This window comes from Coregonus lavaretus (genome assembly GCF_964263955.1).
Source record: "Coregonus lavaretus genome assembly, chromosome: 30".
Taxonomy (NCBI): domain Eukaryota; kingdom Metazoa; phylum Chordata; class Actinopteri; order Salmoniformes; family Salmonidae; genus Coregonus; species Coregonus lavaretus.
In genome coordinates this window covers 33218161-33237282 of record NC_140017.1, presented here as the reverse complement: position 1 = coordinate 33237282, position 19122 = coordinate 33218161, and the positions used below count along the sequence as shown (strand labels likewise).

Sequence of the window (19122 nt, the reverse complement as noted above, 5' to 3'; positions counted from 1 at the left end):
GGAGGTGACCAAGAACCTGATGGTCACTCTGACAGAGCTCTAGAGTTCCTCTGTGGAGATGGGATAAACTTCCAGAAGGACAACCATCTCTGCAGCACTCCACCAATCAGGCCTTTATGGTAGAGTGGTCAGACGGAAGCCACTCCTCAGTAAAAGGCACATGACAGCCCTCTTGGAGTTTGCCAAAAGGCACCTAAAGACTCAGACCATGAGAAAAAAGATTATCTGGTCTGATGAAACCAAGATTGAACTCTTTAGCCTGAATGCCAAGCGTCACATCTGGAGGAAACCTGGCACCATCCCTACGGTGAAGCATAGTTGTGGAAGCATCATGCTGTGGGGATATTTTTCAGCGGCAGGGACTGGGAGACTAGTCAGGATCGAGTCAAAGCTGAACGGAGCAAAGTACAGAGAGATCCTTGATGAAAACCTGCTCCAGAGCGTTCAGGACCTCAGACTGGGGTGAAGGTTCACCTTCCAACAGGACAACGACCCTAAGCACACAGCCAGGACAACGCAGGAGTGGCTTCGGGACAAGCCTCTGAATGTCCTTGAGAGGCCCAGCCAGAGCCCGGACTTGAACCCGATCGAACATCTCTGGAGAGACCTGAAAATAGCTGTGCAGCAACGCTCCCCATCCAACATGACAGAGCTTGAGAGGATCTGCAGAGAAGAATGGGAGAAATTCCCCAAATACAGATGTGCCAAGCTTGTCGCGTCATACCGAAGAAGAGACGATGCTGTAATCGCTGCCAAAGGTGCTTCAACAAAGTACTGAGTAAAGGGTCTGAATACTTATGTAAATGTGATATTTTAGTTGTTAGCAGAAATTTATAAAAGCCTGTTTTTGCTTTGTCATTATGGGGTATTGTGTGTAGATTGATGAGGGAAAAAAACGATTGAATACATGTTAGAATAAGGCTGTAACGTAACAAAATGTGGAAAAAATCAAGGGGTCTGAAAACTTTCCGAAGGCACTGGATGTGATCGTGTCTCAATATAATCATTGTATGAAATTATTGTTATTTTCAAATACAATCTCTTTTAGAGTTTAGTTGTGGTCAATTTGCAGTGTACAAATTATTATAATTATGTTCCGGACCCCCGACCATGTGCTCCAACAAAAATCATCCCGTGGCTTAATTTAGTTGTTTACCCCTGTTCTACAACACTTCTAAGAAAAAAGGTTACACTTAAAACAAAGGTCACTTACCAGGTCATGGATCCCAGAGAGTGGGTTGGTTTTCCCTCTCTTCTCTTCAGAGTGGGATAACGCTCCTTGTTGGTCAAGCTAATCGAGAGAGAACATTGGAGATTTTTCAGATATAACATAAGAATTAAAAAAGACTCAATCATACACATTCCTATGGTGTTATGCAAATAGTTATAGCCACATTATAGTTGACGAACACAGTGGAACACACACACACACACAAACTAGAAGGTCACGCTGCAGGACTAGAGTCCTACCTGTGTGTGTAACTGCAGGTTGATGATGGTCCTCTCAGGTGGTGGGGGTCTCAGGCTCTGTTCCACTGGGTCTCGGTTCTCAGGGATGGGCTGCAGAACACCCGTTGGTGTCATACTCACCTGAGGTCTCCTGTTCCTGTTTCTGGACACACACTGTCTGGGTTCAAAGTCTGGGTTCCTGAACAGAGGACCTAACTGGGAGCACAATGACAGGAGAACATTACACTTAAATCCATTTATCTAGCATTTGAATGCTATTTTGTTGTTTTTAAGCCATAGCATAGGTCCATTTACCTGATAGGGCAATAAGGAAATCCATGCGTAAATCCCAAATGTTTAATAATAGGCTACATTTAATTTGTATAGCACTTTTCATTACAGAGTTATCTCAAAGCTCTACTGAGGAAAAACATTACAAAAATTATATACAATAATAACAACAACATACATTTAGAATCAAGGCAGGTAAAATAGCAATAGTGGGCTAAGTGCTAAATACATTTTAGAATGGGACTAGGACTATGAAAAATATAGCCTGTAGAAGTGGGTTTTACAGCCAGTTTTAAAAGTTCCAAGTGATGGAGCTGCTCTCAGATGGTCAGGGAGAGCATTCCATAGGCGAGGGGCAAGGGAGCAGAAGGCTCGGTCCCCCTTAGTTAAGAGACGTGTCTTGGGGACGTAGCAGTACGGAGTGCCTAGAGTGGAGCGTGCGAGGTGGCTCGCTGATTGAGATGAGGTCACTGACATGTGTGGGGCTCAATCCATTCAAGGCTTTAAATACAAGCATGATGATTTTGAAGTCGATCCTGTATTTAACCTGTTGTTTTAGGCCTATATGCCACGTTATTTGGCCCCTAATGACCATATAGGGACGACGGGGCTTACAGGGCCCTTCCTTACTTGCGTCTGTCTGCATCACTGGAGTGAAGAAGGCCTATTCAAATCATTAGGCCCCAAATTACATTCCAGACAGACAGAAGAAATGTGTTCATGAAAAAAAAAAAAAAAACATTAGCCTAATTAAATATTGTGAGATATTAAACTTGATATTTCTCTAAAGACACTTTGTTCAAATTCGGCAAAAAATAATACATTCACGTGCCTTCCTTTAAAAATGTACCCTCTCTACTGCCATCACAAATCAAGACAGTAACCTAGAATGTAGTGTTCTGGAACTCTTGTAATGTTCTACTTGTTATTATGACGCTCTTAAATAATGTATTTATTATGCACAGATGCAGTGTCATCACATGGTTGAGTTTTGACCAATATAGCAACATGCAACAATGTATCACATTTCTGTGTGCATTTTCTAAATAATGGACAGCTGACTCTGATAGGCTAATGGACAAATTATGTAAGCCTACAAGTTTACTGGGTCAGGGCAGTTCTAGGCTTGCCTATACAGTGGGGGAAAAAAGTATTTAGTCAGCCACCAATTGTGCAAGTTCTCCCACTTAAAAAGATGAGAGAGGCCTGTAATTCTCATCATAGGTACACGTCAACTATGACAGACAAATTGAGATTTTTTTTTCTCCAGAAAATCACATTGTAGGATTTTTAATGAATTTATTTGCAAATTATGGTGGAAAATAAATATTTGGTCACCTACAAACAAGCAAGATTTCTGGCTCTCACAGACATGTAACTTCTTCTTTAAGAGGCTCCTCTGTCCTCCACTCGTTACCTGTATTAATGGCACCTGTTTGAACTTGTTATCAGTATAAAAGACACCTGTCCACAACCTCAAACAGTCACACTCCAAACTCCACTATGGCCAAGACCAAAGAGCTGTCAAAGGACACCAGAAACAAAATTGTAGACCTGCACCAGGTTGGGAAGACTGAATCTGCAATAGGTAAGCAGCTTGGTTTGAAGAAATCAACTGTGGGAGCAATTATTAGGAAATGGAAGACATACAAGACCACTGCTAATCTCCCTCGATCTGGGGCTCCACGCAAGATCTCACCCCGTGGGGTCAAAATGATCACAAGAACGGTGAGCAAAAATCCCAGAACCACACGGGGGGACCTAGTGAATGACCTGCAGAGAGCTGGGACCAAAGTAACAAAGCCTACCATCAGTAACACACTACGCCGCCAGGGACTCGAATCCTGCAGTGCCAGACGTGTCCCCCTGCTTAAGCCAGTACATGTCCAGGCCCGTCTGAAGTTTGCTAGAGTGCATTTGGATGATCCAGAAGAGGATTGGGAGAATGTCATATGGTCAGATGAAACCAAAATAGAACTTTTTGGTAAAAACTCAACTCGTCGTGTTTGGAGGACAAAGAATGCTGAGTTGCATCCAAAGAACACCATACCTACTGTGAAGCATGGGGTGGAAACATCATGCTTTGGGGCTGTTTTTCTGCAAAGGGACCAGGACGACTGATCTGTGTAAAGGAAAGAATGAATGGGGCCATGTATCGTGAGATTTTGAGTGAAAACCTCCTTCCATCAGCAAGGGCATTGAAGATGAAACGTGGCTGGGTCTTTCAGCATGACAATGATCCCAAACACACCGCCCGGGCAACGAAGGAGTGGCTTCGTAAGAAGCATTTCAAGGTCCTGGAGTGGCCTAGCCAGTCTCCAGATCTCAACCCCATAGAAAATCTTTGGAGGGAGTTGAAAGTCCGTGTTGCCCAGCGACAGCCCCAAAACATCACTGCTCTAGAGGAGATCTGCATGGAGGAATGGGCCAAAATACCAGCAACGGTGTGTGAAAACCTTGTGAAGACTTACAGAAAACGTTTGACCTGTGTCATTGCCAACAAAGGGTATATAACAAAGTATTGAGAAACTTTTGTTATTGACCAAATACTTATTTTCCACCATAATTTGCAAATAAATTCATTAAAAATCCTACAATGTGATTTTCTGGATTTTTTTTCTCATTTTGTCTGTCATAGTTGACGTGTACCTATGATGAAAATTACAGGCCTCTCTCATCTTTTTAAGTGGGAGAACTTGCACAATTGGTGGCTGACTAAATACTTTTTTTCCCCACTGTATATTACAACAGAAATTAATGGTTCTTTACAAGTTCAATGTGTATTTATTTATCAATAAAAAGAGACCACCTACAATAGGTATGGGAAATAAATATATTTGGGGGTTCAATGCAGAAAACAGCGCAATGAATAGTCGTGAATAGATGCTATCTGTGACGATTATGCAGTAAGGCTGTGCCTTGGGGTGCGTGCCAAAGGGTCAAGTGATTTTCAAGCACCTATTGAAAATGCCTTTAAAACAAATGCGACCAACAAGAAAATGACCGAAAAGTATCTAGCCTACATTTGTTACAAACTTAGGCAAATATACCAAGGTTAGGCTAGCCTATCAATTAAGACCAATTAGTAGTCTACATTATAACTGGTTTAGCCCATTATTATTCCGTCAAAACAAGGGCTGTCTGTAAAACCAAATTTAGCAAATTAGTCTAAAGTTTCAACATATAATTCAGGCTACTGAAGCAGGGTTAGGTCTACACACCGACTGCACCAAATCTTCAGATTGTGCTGGCAATATCGCAACAATTATGCTAATTCACTTGATCAATAGACTTTGCAAACTTGCAAGGTTTCAGTGCAAATGCAATACTGCCCACACAACGTTATTTTCACTTGGACATTCCATCATATTTAATTGTTAGGCCTATGGAAAACAAGTGTAATCGCCAATTATTGCACATTAGGTAAATAAAATGTGCCTGGATCATGTTAGGGAAAACAAGATCCTAATTCCCCTGCCATCATTCCATCACCATGCTTAAAAAGTTGAAGAACTACTGGCAGCAACACTGTAAAGGGGTTGCCGTGAATTTGACAGTAACTACAGGTAGCAAAGTGGCAAGTAGCCTAAGTTACTGTACTTCATATTGCAGTACACCTATGTAATCTAAATACAGTATCAAAGCAAGTACTGTGTAATGACACAGTACAATACTGTAGAATTGACTGTATTATACTTGTTTAAAAAGAACATACTACCGCAGTCTTAATGAATTAATTAATGGATGGCTGGATGGATGGATGGATGGCTGGGATATTTGGTGTTTCACTTCCAAGAGGCCTTAACAAAGGCTTCCAAACTGGCAGCGACTACAGGGCAAAACAGACCAAAAGAACATGGCAAAATGCTCAATCATTAAAGGTTTAAGGCTTGCTGCCACTCCAATCTGTCCCCTATACATTTTAAAGTGATGGGGCACTACTACGACATACCTGTTAAATTGGTGGGCCTACAGCACTCTTACCAACGAGTGCAACAAATTATAGCCTCCTACAAGGCACGCATCAAAATATGTTAATGAGCCAGCCTATCATGCACCCACTAGAGGGCCAGAGGGCCAGAGGGCCAGAGGGCCAAATGTTTTTGGCATTCCAAAAATACTGTGTATCCTGTGGGACGAAATTACAGTAGCTTTTGAAATGCAGCAATTATTTCTCTGCCTACAACATTTTCCCACAATGCACCATAATTTACAGTATGATGCAGTAAAACGTTTCACAGTATTTTACTGTTGATAATACCCCAAATTCAAATCAAATCAAATTGTATTTGCCACACGTGCCGAATGCAACAGGTGTAGACCTTACAGTGAAATGCTTACTTACAAACCCTTAGCTAACAATGCAGTTTTTAAGAAAATAAAAAAAGTGTTAAGTAAAAAAATATATATATATATTTTATTTTATTTTATTACAATCATAAATAACAACAAATAAATAAAAAATACCTATAAATAACAGTGTGATAATACACCACTAAAGTTTTAAATGTTCTCACATTATGAAGAGGTATATTTACCTTTAGAAGGCTATAATGTTTTTGTTTCAATTAATAGATATGCAAGTGTTCGAGAAAATAGAGTGATAGTAGTCTAATAGGGAAAATAGATAATTTAATTGGAAGGATGGCTGGAGGGATGGAGACTAGCCGGGCAGAGAGTATAGGCCTATTTATTTATTCCAATGTGGCCAATAATAAAGGCTCATACAATACCTTCAAAAATAAGATACATCTCGCTGATGTGGTAGTGCGTGTCCCTCTATATGCATTTTCAATGCGCATTTCACAAATTCTGATGTTGCAAGCATGAAGCGCCTCATATATATATGCCTCTTGATCCGGAATAAGTAACCTTAAAAAGCAGATGTAGACGGGCACACTGGCCCAACAGGAGTGATTGTGTTCCTAATAATTAGCAGCCAGACGCTTAGGACGTCTGAGAATGGGAACTATTGTGTAATTGTCATTCTCACACTAATTCTGATCACTGGGACGCGTGACCAGATGGTAAGAGAGAACAGCAGGAAAGGGCGCGAGCCCCTCTTTACAAGTTGGCCTTTTAATTCGGGCTCTCTGATAGTTTCTCTCCCTTGTTGCCTCAACGATTTTAACGGATTAGTTGATTTTTGGCCGTTCTGTGCCACCACCCCATAACAAGATGGAACTTTCTATAAGTCCCCATTATAGTGCCGCCACAAAAATGGCACAAATTGACACTCCAACATAGAATACACTCATGTAGTTTAGGATAGGCTATGTGAAAATTGGATCAATTAGGTAGGCCTATATACAAATGTGATCCACGAAAATCGTATTGCCTTGTTAGGCTATATAGATATAGTCCTGTGAATGTAACACGTTTATCTGTCGGTGGTCGCTGCTCTCTGGAAGACGACGCATGGGCCGCGACCGTGGGGTCTTTATGTGTGACCCTCTGAAGGACGTTTCCTAGTGACGAGAGACAAGGCAGCTGACTGCACGTGGGTCGCGTGGCCAGATGTCCCATTGCGCTTTGTATGGTCAAAGGCCTCCCCAAAAGTCGCCCAAGTTTTCTGTAGTTTCAAAAGAGACCTCACCACTCAGTGTATTCATCAGCCACAGCCTCTTCAGAAAGCCACCCATTGTGACTATAGGCCTACAGTCTGGATTTATAAGTGGTTTAAAAAGTGGACTCATTCCGGTCCACTCATTCAAAGCCTTGCACACTTGCCTGTCGCCTGTCAGTGCCAACTGCCTACTGAAGGTTCGTTAATTATTAAGGCTCTGAGGACCACACTCCTTTTAGCCTACAGGAAGCTATCCAATAAAATAAAAACATCCATAGCCTATGCAAAAATCAGGTAACCTGTTTGGACATGTCATGTATTGTTAATAGGCTACCATTCAGGGTTGGGTCAATTCGAATTGATGGCAGCCAATTCAGGCATCAGGAAGTAAACTGAAATTCCAATTCAATTATAGATGTTTTCCCCCAATGACTTCTCAATAAACTGAAAAGTAGAAGCTATTTATTTTCAAAAGTGTTTTTATTTTTGTATTATAAATTCAAATCACTTCCTGAATTGACTGCCTTCAATTCGAATTGACCACATTAGGCTACACTGTTTCATGTTAGCAAATTCAACAAGTGTTATGACCACTAATTTCACAAATAGGCCCAAATGCTATTCTCATGCATAACAATGTGATATCAAAATGTATCTCATGAATAATAAATAAAAGTGGTCAAAGACCACACATGAGCTATTGCTCATAATGACGCTTTATTGTGATGGTCACACACCTGCCCGAAAACCAGTGGTCAGGGCACACCTGCCCTAACTACCCATTAGTCACCTCCTACTCCGGGGCTCACTGAGAGCCTTCTCCCAGGCTGGACCATCCACTTGTCCCTCCACAGGGTTATTACTCTCTTCACGGTGATTAGGTTCGGCTGAATACCTCCCATTGTTCGGTGGAGTTTCCCATGTTCTTGCGTTCGCCTGGCTGTCGCGTGGCTCAAGTCAAACACAGAGCCCTCGCCATGAATCCCTTAGCCAAGGGCCAGCTCGCGGGAGGGACATCTGTCCGCGTGGTCACTTTGACATCTGCTCTCCCTGACTCAGAGTTAGAAAAAATGGACAACATATGTTTAGGTTACAGTTTTCAAACGCTTCCGCTATATGGCTTAGGCTAATCAAAGTGGTACGTAAAAAAAAAAAACGTCGTCTATTGATTAATAATAAGCCATGATCAGTATCCGACAGGATGTTCAAGTCATTTGTCCTTGTTGATATTAGCCAACCCAAAGAGCATCGGAATTCATGTGTAATTAGGCCTATTTACCCCCACTCATATCCGCCCAGTACCATTAGGTGATGGGATTTCATTTTATTTCAAGGAAAGTCAGAACATGAAACACGTACTTTCAATCGATGTATTGAATTTTAATCAATTAATTAGATTGAAACCTGACCACCTTTTGAAAATTCGTTGAGTAGCCTAGATCTATCGAATTGCTGAACCAGGGCAGAGTTGAAAATAGTTTGAAATAAGCTTCATTAACTTTGAGTGTAATTGCCATAGGTTTTTCAGTCATGAACATATACAGTATATCCCTTGCCATTGCGCGAACATCATTTAGGCTAAATCTCAGGAAAAGCATATAGGCTACATTAAATTAAAAATATTGACACTTTTCGTTATAGGCTTTTGGCTTAATTTCTCAGCAATTTGTTTAGGCCTACTCTTCACTCAGGATTTAGTCACTAACGTTTCTCATCATCAGCACTTCCCTGTATCGACAATGATACAGACTGATAACAATGACCACATGGCCACTGGGCGTTGATGGTATATTTTCTGTGTGAGACTTCAGCGGGTAAGTTTCGCCTTTTACATTTTAGTCATTTAGCAGACGCTCTTATCCAGAGCGACTTACAGTTAGTGAGTGCATACATTTTTTCATACTGGCCCCCCGTGGAAAACGAACCCACAACCCTGGCGTTGCAAGCGCCATGCTCTACCAACTGAGCTACACTGGGCCACTTTTCTCGAGTAAGCCTAATGCTGTCCCAGTTCATTGGCATGAATGGTCGAGGGGGTCCCTGGTGTAACCACGGTAATTACACACTCTTGTTCGGCCCTGGGAATTAAAACCCTGAGGGGACCCGCGCGCTTTGTGTCACGAGAGAGAGATGGAGAGTAAGAGAGAGAGAGGGGGAGGCGTGCATGGTTTCAGGCTGGACATCTGTCTCTTGTGTTTTTTTCCAGGGCGGGTAGCTCGGCTATTGAAAAGAGGTAGTGACCTGTCATCCCTGACTGATGGGTGCGGGGCACTGGGAGCGACCCGTGTGTGGGAAAATACCTCAGCCAAAGAGCTCGAGCATTCACATGCTAATTCTGCCCTATAAATAAGAGCGGTGCACGGTGCGAAAGGCCTTACAGACCCTAGACTCAGCCGGGAGAGGAGAGCTATACTCTAACTACACAACGATACCGAGCGTAAAGGAGAGATGACAGCCAGCACCATGGCGCACAACGTGGGGAAACACTCGAGTGCCAAGGAGGAGAGAAAGGTATTGCCTTTGTCCACGTGTGTGTGTATATATATATATATAAACCTAAACATCAACAGGTGTCTTTCTTCGGATATGCTCACACTTAGTGATTATCTGGTCCAGTTTGTGACTGTATCTGGTCGCCATTAACCTATCACTTCCCATCTCTAGCTGCGGAAGCCGCTCATTGAGAGGAAAAGACGAGAGAGGATTAATAACTGCTTGGATCAGCTGAAAGAAACGGTGGTCGGGGCGTTCAGTCTTGATGTGAGTAGGCCTATATACACATTGTATTTTAATTGTTGTAAATGCTCAATTATATGGAGTGTGAAATACACAATGTAAGTTATTTATTTGACCCTAACTTTCCATTTCCCCCAACAGCAATCGAAACTTGAAAAGGCGGACATTCTAGAGATGACAGTGAAACACCTGCAGAATGTTCAGACTCATAAATTCAGTGGTAAGTGTCCGATCAAGTGACTTGACTGAAGAAACATGCAAGTGCCAGGAGTTTTCAAAGTTGCGCCTGCGTGTAATACTCTATATAAGCAGCTAGGGGCGGTGTCGGCACGTTGGAAAGTTAGACACACTTATGGAGACTGGTGGGTGTATTCATCAGTGATTGAATAACAGTCAATAAGAATAATACAAATAATCCTTTGTGAGTATTAGTACTCATATAGTTGTATTATTTAATTTCGTTTTTCTCCATATTCTCTCTTGGTTTCAACTTTAAACAATTGATTAGTCAAGTGTTTCTTAACCCTGGTCCTGGGGACTCAAAGGGGAGCAAAAACAAAAATGTTCACCCCTTTGAATGCCCAGGAACAGCATTAAGAAACACTGCAATGCATTATACTATTTTATTTTGGGCAATAGGCCAGTCTGGGTGCAATACATCCTGCCACCAACAGGGAGCGCTATGACCCATGTTTGACCCAGTGTCTCCTCCCCTTCACAGCAGACCCCACCTTAGGCCTGGAGGCACAGCAGAAGTACAGCACAGGCTACATCCAGTGCATGCACGAAGTCCACAACATGCTGCTCAACTGCGAATGGATGGACAAAACGCTGGGCTCCCGCCTGCTCAACCACCTGCTCAAATCCCTGCCCCGCTCCAGTGAAGAGCGCCCCTCTCAGGCCAACCCCAATCTCAGGTCCAACGCCCACCCACCCAGCCAGGGGCCAGGATCCCCCACTACACCACTCAGAGAGGACCCCAGGTCTGGAAGGCAGGGCCAGAGGGAGGGGCCCCTGTGCCACGTGGTGGGGCCCCAGGACAAGCCCCTGCTCCTGCCCGGGAGCCCCCACCTCCTCAGCCCCCACCTGGGCATGCTGGAGATGTGGAGGCCCTGGTAAACTGTACCGGCCCTCTGGGTGTGCGCTGGATCTCTATGTTAGACCCTCCTCTGTTATGTATCTTATAGATATGCTACTCAGAAGACATTGTGTTGGATTGTGGGGCGGTTGTGTTTCTGATCTAGGTGTGCTATATGTACAGACCTTTCAGTACTTCCACTCCGAAGTCTACTTTCCGTAGCCTGCATTGTAGAAGGCGCTTATTAATCTTTTTCTTATATTTATTGTATTAACGTCTTTATTTATTGAATAATAAGATAAACATTTAGCTTCTTAGCTCTAGTCCATCACAAATAGCTTTTGTACTGCTCCCTTCTATGTTGTATATAATTAACCAATATTAATAAAAATGTGTATGCAATTTCTTCACAGTTATCTATTTTCTTTATGTGAACACACACACATTTTTCCTCTCTCTCTTATATATAGAGGGCCCTTTTGATCCTATAACATCATGAGATGAACCAATAACAAAACACAAAATTATGAAATTTCTCAATGAAGAATGGTGTCACATCCCTCCAACATAGTTCCAGACACTTGTAGAATCTATGAAAAGGTGCATTGAAGCTGTTCTGGTGGCCAATGCCCTAATAAGACACTTTGTTGGTGTTTCCTTTATTTTGGCAGTTACCTGTATATGATGAGGAAATTGGGTCATGGTTTTGAGGCTGTTTACACCAGCAGCCCAGGTTTTGAGGCTGCGTTTACACCAGCAGCCCAATTCTGATATTTTTTCCACTGATTGGTATTTTGAACAATCACATCAGATCTTTTCTCATCAGATATTTTTGGCAAAAATACCAATTAGTCCGCCTGTCTAAACGCAGTCATAGAGACATCAACAAGTGTTTGGTTAATCACTGGTCATATTTGTGTAGGGCCTACTGGACTTGTAGAAGAAGGAAACATGTTCATACAGTGTGGGAAAAAAGTATTTAGTCAGCCACCAATTGTGCAAGTTCTCCCACTTAAAAAGATGAGAGAGGCCTGTAATTTTCATCATAGGTACACGTCGACTATGACAGACAAATTGAGAAAAAAAATCCAGAAAATCACATTGTAGGATTTTTTATGAATTTATTTGCAAATTATGGTGGAAAATAAGTACTTGGTCACCTACAAACAAGCAAGATTTCTGGCTCTCACAGACCTGTAACTTCTTCTTTAAGAGGCTCCTCTGTCCTCCACTCGTTACCTGTATTAATGGCACCTGTTTGAACTTGTTATCAGTATAAAAGACACCTGTCCACAACCTCAAACAGTCACACTCCAAACTCCACTATGGCCAAGACCAAAGAGCTGTCAAAGGACACCAGAAACAACATTGTAGACCTGCACCAGGCTGGGAAGACTGAATCTGCAATAGGTAAGCAGCTTGGTTTGAAGAAATCAACTGTGGGAGCAATTATTAGGAAATGGAAGACATACAAGACCACTGATAATCTCCCTCGATCTGGGGCTCCACGCAAGATCTTACCCTGTGGGGTCAAAATGATCACAAGAACGGTGAGCAAAAATCCCAGAACCACACGGGGGGACGTAGTGAATGACCTGCAGAGAGCTGGGACAAAAGTAACAAAGCCTACCATCAGTAACACACTACGCCGCCAGGGACTCAAATCCTGCAGTGCCAGACGTGTCCACCTGCTTAAGCCAGTACATGTCCAGGCCCGTCTGAAGTTTGCTAGAGTGCATTTGGATGATCCAGAAGAGGATTGGGAGAATGTCATATGGTCAGATGAAACCAAAATAGAACTTTTTGGTAAAAACTCAACTCGTCGTGGTTGGAGGACAAAGAATGCTGAGTTGCATCCAAAGAACACCATACCTACTGTGAAGCATGGGGGTGGAAACATCATGCTTTGGGGCTGTTTTTCTGCAAAGGGACCAGGACGACTGATCCGTGTAAAGGAAAGAATGAATGGGGCCATGTATCGTGAGATTTTGAGTGAAAACCTCCTTCCATCAGCAAGGGCATTGAAGATGAAACGTGGCTGGGTCTTTCAGCATGACAATGATCCCAAACACACCGCCCGGGCAACGAAGGAGTGGCTTCGTAAGAAGCATTTCAAGGTCCTGAAGTGGCCTAGCCAGTCTCCAGATCTCAACCCCATAGAAAATCTTTGGAGGGAGTTGAAAGTCCGTGTTGCCCAGCGACAGCCCCAAAACATCACTGCTCTAGAGGAGATCTGCATGGAGGAATGGGCCAAAATACCAGCAACAGTGTGTGAAAACCTTGTGAAGACTTACAGAAAACGTTTGACCTGTGTCATTGCCAACAAAGGGTATATAACAAAGTATTGAGAAACTTTTGTTATTGACCAAATACTTATTTTCCACCATAATTTGCAAATAAATTCATAAAAAATCCTACAATGTGATTTTCTGGATTTTTTTCCCTCATTTTGTTTGTCATAGTTGACGTGTACCTATGATGAAAATTACAGGCCTCTCTCATCTTTTTAAGTGGGATAACTTGCACAATTGGTGGCTGACTTAATACTTTTTTCCCCCACTGTAAATATTTTCAATCACAGTATAGGCAAACCATTATTTGTTTACAATAGTGAATAAATAAAAAATCCTGACAAATTAACGTTATGCATAGGCCTACTTGGTGCATTTTAAATAAATTATTGAATTCGAAAATGGAAAACGTTGCTGTAGTACATGGTCCCTCTCCTCCTGACTATAAACCCATAATAATTGGCCACAGAGCTAATGAAGCCGCTGTGTGGTGGCAGAGAGGGGAGAGAAGAGAGGAGATGGAGAAGGGCGCCCGGTCCCTCTGCGGGTTCTCGAACAAAAGAGGGCCGAGACAGCTGCTCTCTCCCCAGTCCAGACCATTAAGAGGAGATCTGGAGCGGAGCGTGGGGGTGGCGAGGTGCCAAACCCCTCCACTTCAAAGCCTCTGGACACGGCCTTCATTTAGGTTGTAGATATGACTGGTGCCTAATTGCTGTAGCGAAAACCTTGTGTGTAAAACTCACTCGTAATGGTATCATGTTGTTTACCTGGTGACAGGACACATTTTCGTGCTTGTTTAGATAGACACAAATGCGCTATTGTGTATTGGTCATTTGCATGACAATGCGCTGTACACATACACAACGAGGCCAAATGGTTGAACACTTTTATCAGACATAAACAAATAGACAATTGTGCGTAAAAGAAAACTAGTGCACACACCCAAACAACGAAATTGGGATAATGGATAAGAGTCAATTTCTAGACATAACATAGGCTGCGTTTACACAGGCAGCCCAATTCTGATATTTTTACACCAATTGGTCTTTTGACCAACCAGATCAGCTCTTTCGCCAATAATTGTGCAAAAGATCAGAATTGGGCTGCCTGTGTAAACGCAACCATAATAACCCAATTGTTCTTGAACATAAGCCTGAAGCTATTTTGGAGGTATAACTGTAAGGGATGAGCAAATACAAACATGCATGACTTCTAAAGATCAATATTTAAAACTAAGTAGGGTCTATTTAGCAGGTTTTGGGAACCTATTTGTTCTGTGCGTTTTAAGGGGATGGGGCATCTGAGAGTGCAGTTGCATCCAAATCAGAAATCACCAAAGAAGGGAGAGAACAAATGAGGAGCAGGATAACACCTGTCGCTTTCTTTGGGGAAGGGCCTTTAATTCCCCGGCTGATTCAGTTTAGGCCAAGGGGCCTCCGCCAGCAGCTGCCAACTGAAGGCATCGCGTTACACCCGAGAACCCGCGCTGGGGAAATCTTCAGAGCCTTGAACAGGGACATACGAAAAATGGGACTGGGTAGGGCAAGAAAATAACAGAAGAGAAAAAATGTCTTGAGATAATCAGCATATTGTCAGGATTTGTATTTAAAAAATATATATTACAAATACTCCACGTCTAAAGAAATGTCTCTCTAAAATATAGGGGGAAAAATGTTTATCTACTTATGGAATCTGCATAATATCTCTCTGTGTTATGCCATACATGGTCCTATAGGGATACCTGGTGAAATACATTGGACACATTGGAGCTTTGAAAACCCAATGAATGGATATATCATTTGTGATAGCAGCCTCTTCAACAGTAGCCTAAGTGGATAGCCTACAAAAATCAACAGCAAAAAACACTTACGCCGGATACGCGACCCAAAAGATGAGCACACACTACTGATCCTCACCGCGCAGCAAGGGCTGGCGGAAGACAAAGGAGAGGGCTCTGATTGGCTCTCGGGGTGTGTGCTCTGTTGTCCCCTGGCTAGTGCAGACAAACCACACATTCATATGCAAATTAGTCCTTATAAATACCTACAACAGCTCTTTAGCGCCAGCAGTACGTCTAGCGAAGATTGTACAATAATCACAGGGCGTCTCGCCTGTCGTGTATAGATTTTCTCTGACCGGGTCCGTTTGCCAGCTGCTCTCTTTCACGGATCGGGAAAATAGCAGTGGAATACAAACTGGGATCTCAGACTGACTGTACGGCTCGGGCTCAAAACCAACATGGCCCCCTCGGCTCTGCACATCAAGAACGGATTTGGCATGGATGAGGATGACTACTACGGGATTAATAAAGGGGATAGAAAGGTACGGCGCATCTGTGGTTGTAGTGTCGCTGATCCCATTCTATAGAGTAGCCTACCCTAGTAATGCAGTTATTACATTGTTACAACGCACTAACAGCTCCATGTGTCATTGTTACAGGCGAGAAAACCTTTGGTGGAGAAGAAGAGGCGTGCTCGTATCAATGAGAGTTTTCAGGAGCTCCGGACCTTGCTCGCTGACACGGACGTGAGTTTGGCGCACCTCCCCCGCTGTAGACTCACCTGGCGCACCTGTCATACAATAGAAACGAATTAAATCTAATATTTTTCACTTCTTCTCCAATCGGTTTCAGTCAAAGGTGGAGAACGCAGAGGTTCTGGAGATGACGGTGAAAAAAGTGGAGCACATTCTCAAGGATCGTTCCCAAGGTAAGCTGTGAGCAATGGCACACACTATTGACCCTTTCCTCCACTCATCAAAGTGCATTTAGGCCTATATCAGGTGCTGCTTATCATAACGGCCACTGTGGGAGTGCAATTGAATCTATGTAGGCCTAATTTCCCTTCTTCCTCAGAGACTGACATCATGAACCGGGAGGCCAGCGAGAGGTTTGCAGCAGGCTACATCCAGTGCATGCATGAGGTCCATATGTTTGTGTCCAACTGTCCCGGGATAGACGCGACGGTGGCGGCCGAGCTACTGAACCACCTGTTGGAGTGTATGCCCTTGAACGAGGACCACTTTCAGGACATGGTTATGGATATAGTATCGGACACTTCCAGCAACAACGGCAGCACCTGGCCAGCCGGCGAGGCGGTGTGCGCGGCCCTAGCATCACCCGGATGCAGAAGTAAATCCAGTGGCTCTTCCTCGGCCCTCTCTCCTGCCGCCTCCACCACCTCCACCGAGGACCTGTGCTCTGACCTGTACGAGACAGACAGCGAGCATAACCAGAGCGCTACCGACCCACTGGAGAACCAAGAGGCCCAGAACAGTCCCACTATCACCTACTCCAAATCCATGTGGAGGCCCTGGTAGTGGCCCGTACTAGTCAACTGTCTGCCTTTGGGATTTAATAGAATAGTTTGGAGTCTACCTGGCCCCAAGTTGTGACATCTTCTGTTACCTGGAAAGCGCATGACGCCGGAAATTCACTTCCTGCTATTGCGCAGTTGAGAACTGCTAATGTTTGTTTTTGTAAATATCTCAATATGTATAGAGGATTTGCATAAGAAAAAGCTCATTTAGAGACCGAAATAGTTCGGCAATGTCTTGAATAGGCTATAAAATATTTTTTCCAGTGAAGATTCGTACAGAAAAAAAAGGCCCTTGGGGGTGTAGCCTATAGTTTTTTGGCACTGTAACCTTCAAAATAAACGCTTATATTTCCCCCAACCACTTGACGCTGTAACAATGTGTAGAATGTTTTGTCCTTAAAATGTCAATGTGATTAATAAAATAATTTAATGAAAATGACAGTCTTCATGTGTAAAATTTGATTGTTTTTGTTTACACCATCTTACAGAATGACTCAAAGTAAACCAATTAAAAGGCATCTCGGACTAGAATGACTTGACCACCGTTTGCATAACATTTTAAACGATTGGCAGAGTACCTAATATCACAAGGCAATTTAATCGCCCAATTGACAAACAAAGCAATTAAGAGTAACTGCAGCTTGAAGCATAAACTAACAACACTTCAGGCCTCTTACTGGCCAGGTAATTAACCAATTGCCAACAACGCATTGAAACAAAACGATAGGCCTATGAAAGGCCAGTGCCACACTCTCATCATCAAAATCCTTTGCTTGAGGCATTTATTCATTCAGTATTTTTAAAGCACCTGGAAACATCAGTGTCCACAAATCATGTAGAAGTCAATCTTGAAAGATACATTTGTGATTGGCAGAATCGCTCTATCATCTAATTTCAGTCGAATAAATTATTAGTCTCTGTAGAGTCCAGTTCAGCCACCTTCACTTTCTAATCTCTCCCCCACCGGCGTCCTCTCCTACAGTACAAAGGCACCGCTATGCCGTGGAAAGCGACGCCAATAGATGACTAATGTCGCACCTCTGACGGCCCTGCAGCACCAAGTGTTACTGGTAACACGTCAGGTACAATGGCCATATCCAACAGAGCAACGTTAGATCCTGTCCAAGGTCGGTCGTATAAACAGGCACCACCACAACATTACTTGACATCATTTTAAAAAGCACATTGCTGTACGTTTTCTAATCACCATAAGCCCAAATCTTGATTTGAAATAACGTGTGCGGAAAGTAGCCTGCAAAGTATTGCGCGCTTTTTTTCCATTCCCAATGCCTCCAATGGAATATTAGCGCTATACCATAATAATTTCGCACAGCTATCCAAAGCCATTAGCCTACTTGGCCCTTTGGCCATGAAAATGCACTTGGGTTAGCTGCATATAGACTACGGATAAGAACATGACAGGCCCTATAGGCTAGACTAGGCTATCATGCATAGCTCACCGTGGACTATGAGCACAAGTTCAACATCTTTTGCTCATCGATTTGCTTAGACAGACATGTTTCAATCACAATTACAGTAGACCGACTGTGCCCTAATGAGTGCCACTGGATAAAACACTGAAATAGCTGGGGGATTTTGCAACTACAGGCACTTTTGGCATTTCTTATACAAAATAAAGTTTATTGAAAAATACTTTCATCACTGATGTTAATTGGTTGTCAAATACACATTAATAGATTCACAGACTGTTTTCATCTTTTGATGAAGGAATTAATGGCTAACGAGTCGGATTAGCGTTGAGCAGCCGCAGGGGGCTTGTAGCGGTTTACAACTGGGCCACAAATTTGACAAGGTGTGAACAGTGGGAAATGGAAGCAGAGGACGCAATGATCAATGCTTTGGATCGGCAGGCTACCATTTGACAGAATGGCGACAAAGCCGGCGAGTTGAGAGATACTGACACAGACACAGTAGCCTATAGCTTTGATTCGTCTTTGCACCTGTCAAAGGAATTTTCGGAGGGAGAGACATTTAGACATAAAGGTTCAAGAATAGGAAAACAAATATCTACAATTTAGGCCATAACAAAACGATGATATAGATAGTTTATTAAAAGACAATTTCATAGATTTTAGTCATGATGACATCTGTATCATGAGCCATTTTCCTCATTAGTTTCACAAACTCTGTTGCTGCTTGGTAAACCCATGGTCCAAAATGTGCATAAAGCAGTCTGTTGCATCAATACAGGGACTCCGGGCCTGTTTCCCATCTTTATCATAATGGCGCATAATCCCCATTAATCTAAGGTGTTTTATGACGTGTCGATGATATTACAGAAGTCGTTTTAGTGTTTTATGAATGATAAAGGCAAATTAACAATTGCACAGCATCCACATTTGAATTCCGGGGTTAAAGGTTAGTGACTGGTGC

The 19122-nt window shown here is 42.9% G+C and overlaps 2 protein-coding genes across 2 annotated transcripts; both read left to right on the top strand.

Moving 5' to 3' along the window:
* Positions 1-9754: 9754 nt before the first annotated feature.
* On the top strand, positions 9755-11161 carry LOC311105437 (transcription cofactor HES-6-like; the record flags this gene model as incomplete). Its single annotated transcript, XM_084147587.1, has 4 exons — positions 9755-9817; positions 9971-10066; positions 10184-10262; positions 10764-11161. The coding sequence occupies 4 exons, from the start codon at positions 9755-9757 to the stop codon at positions 11159-11161; spliced, it is 636 nt and encodes a 211-aa protein (XP_084003713.1).
* A 4263-nt stretch (positions 11162-15424) lies between these two features.
* Positions 15425-17172, top strand: LOC311105543 (transcription cofactor HES-6-like). Its single transcript, XM_084147720.1, has 4 exons — positions 15425-15733; positions 15851-15937; positions 16044-16119; positions 16266-17172. Exons 1-4 carry the CDS (start codon positions 15650-15652, stop codon positions 16727-16729), a joined length of 711 nt encoding a protein of 236 aa, XP_084003846.1. The 5' UTR covers positions 15425-15649; the 3' UTR covers positions 16730-17172.
* Positions 17173-19122: the final 1950 nt, after the last annotated feature.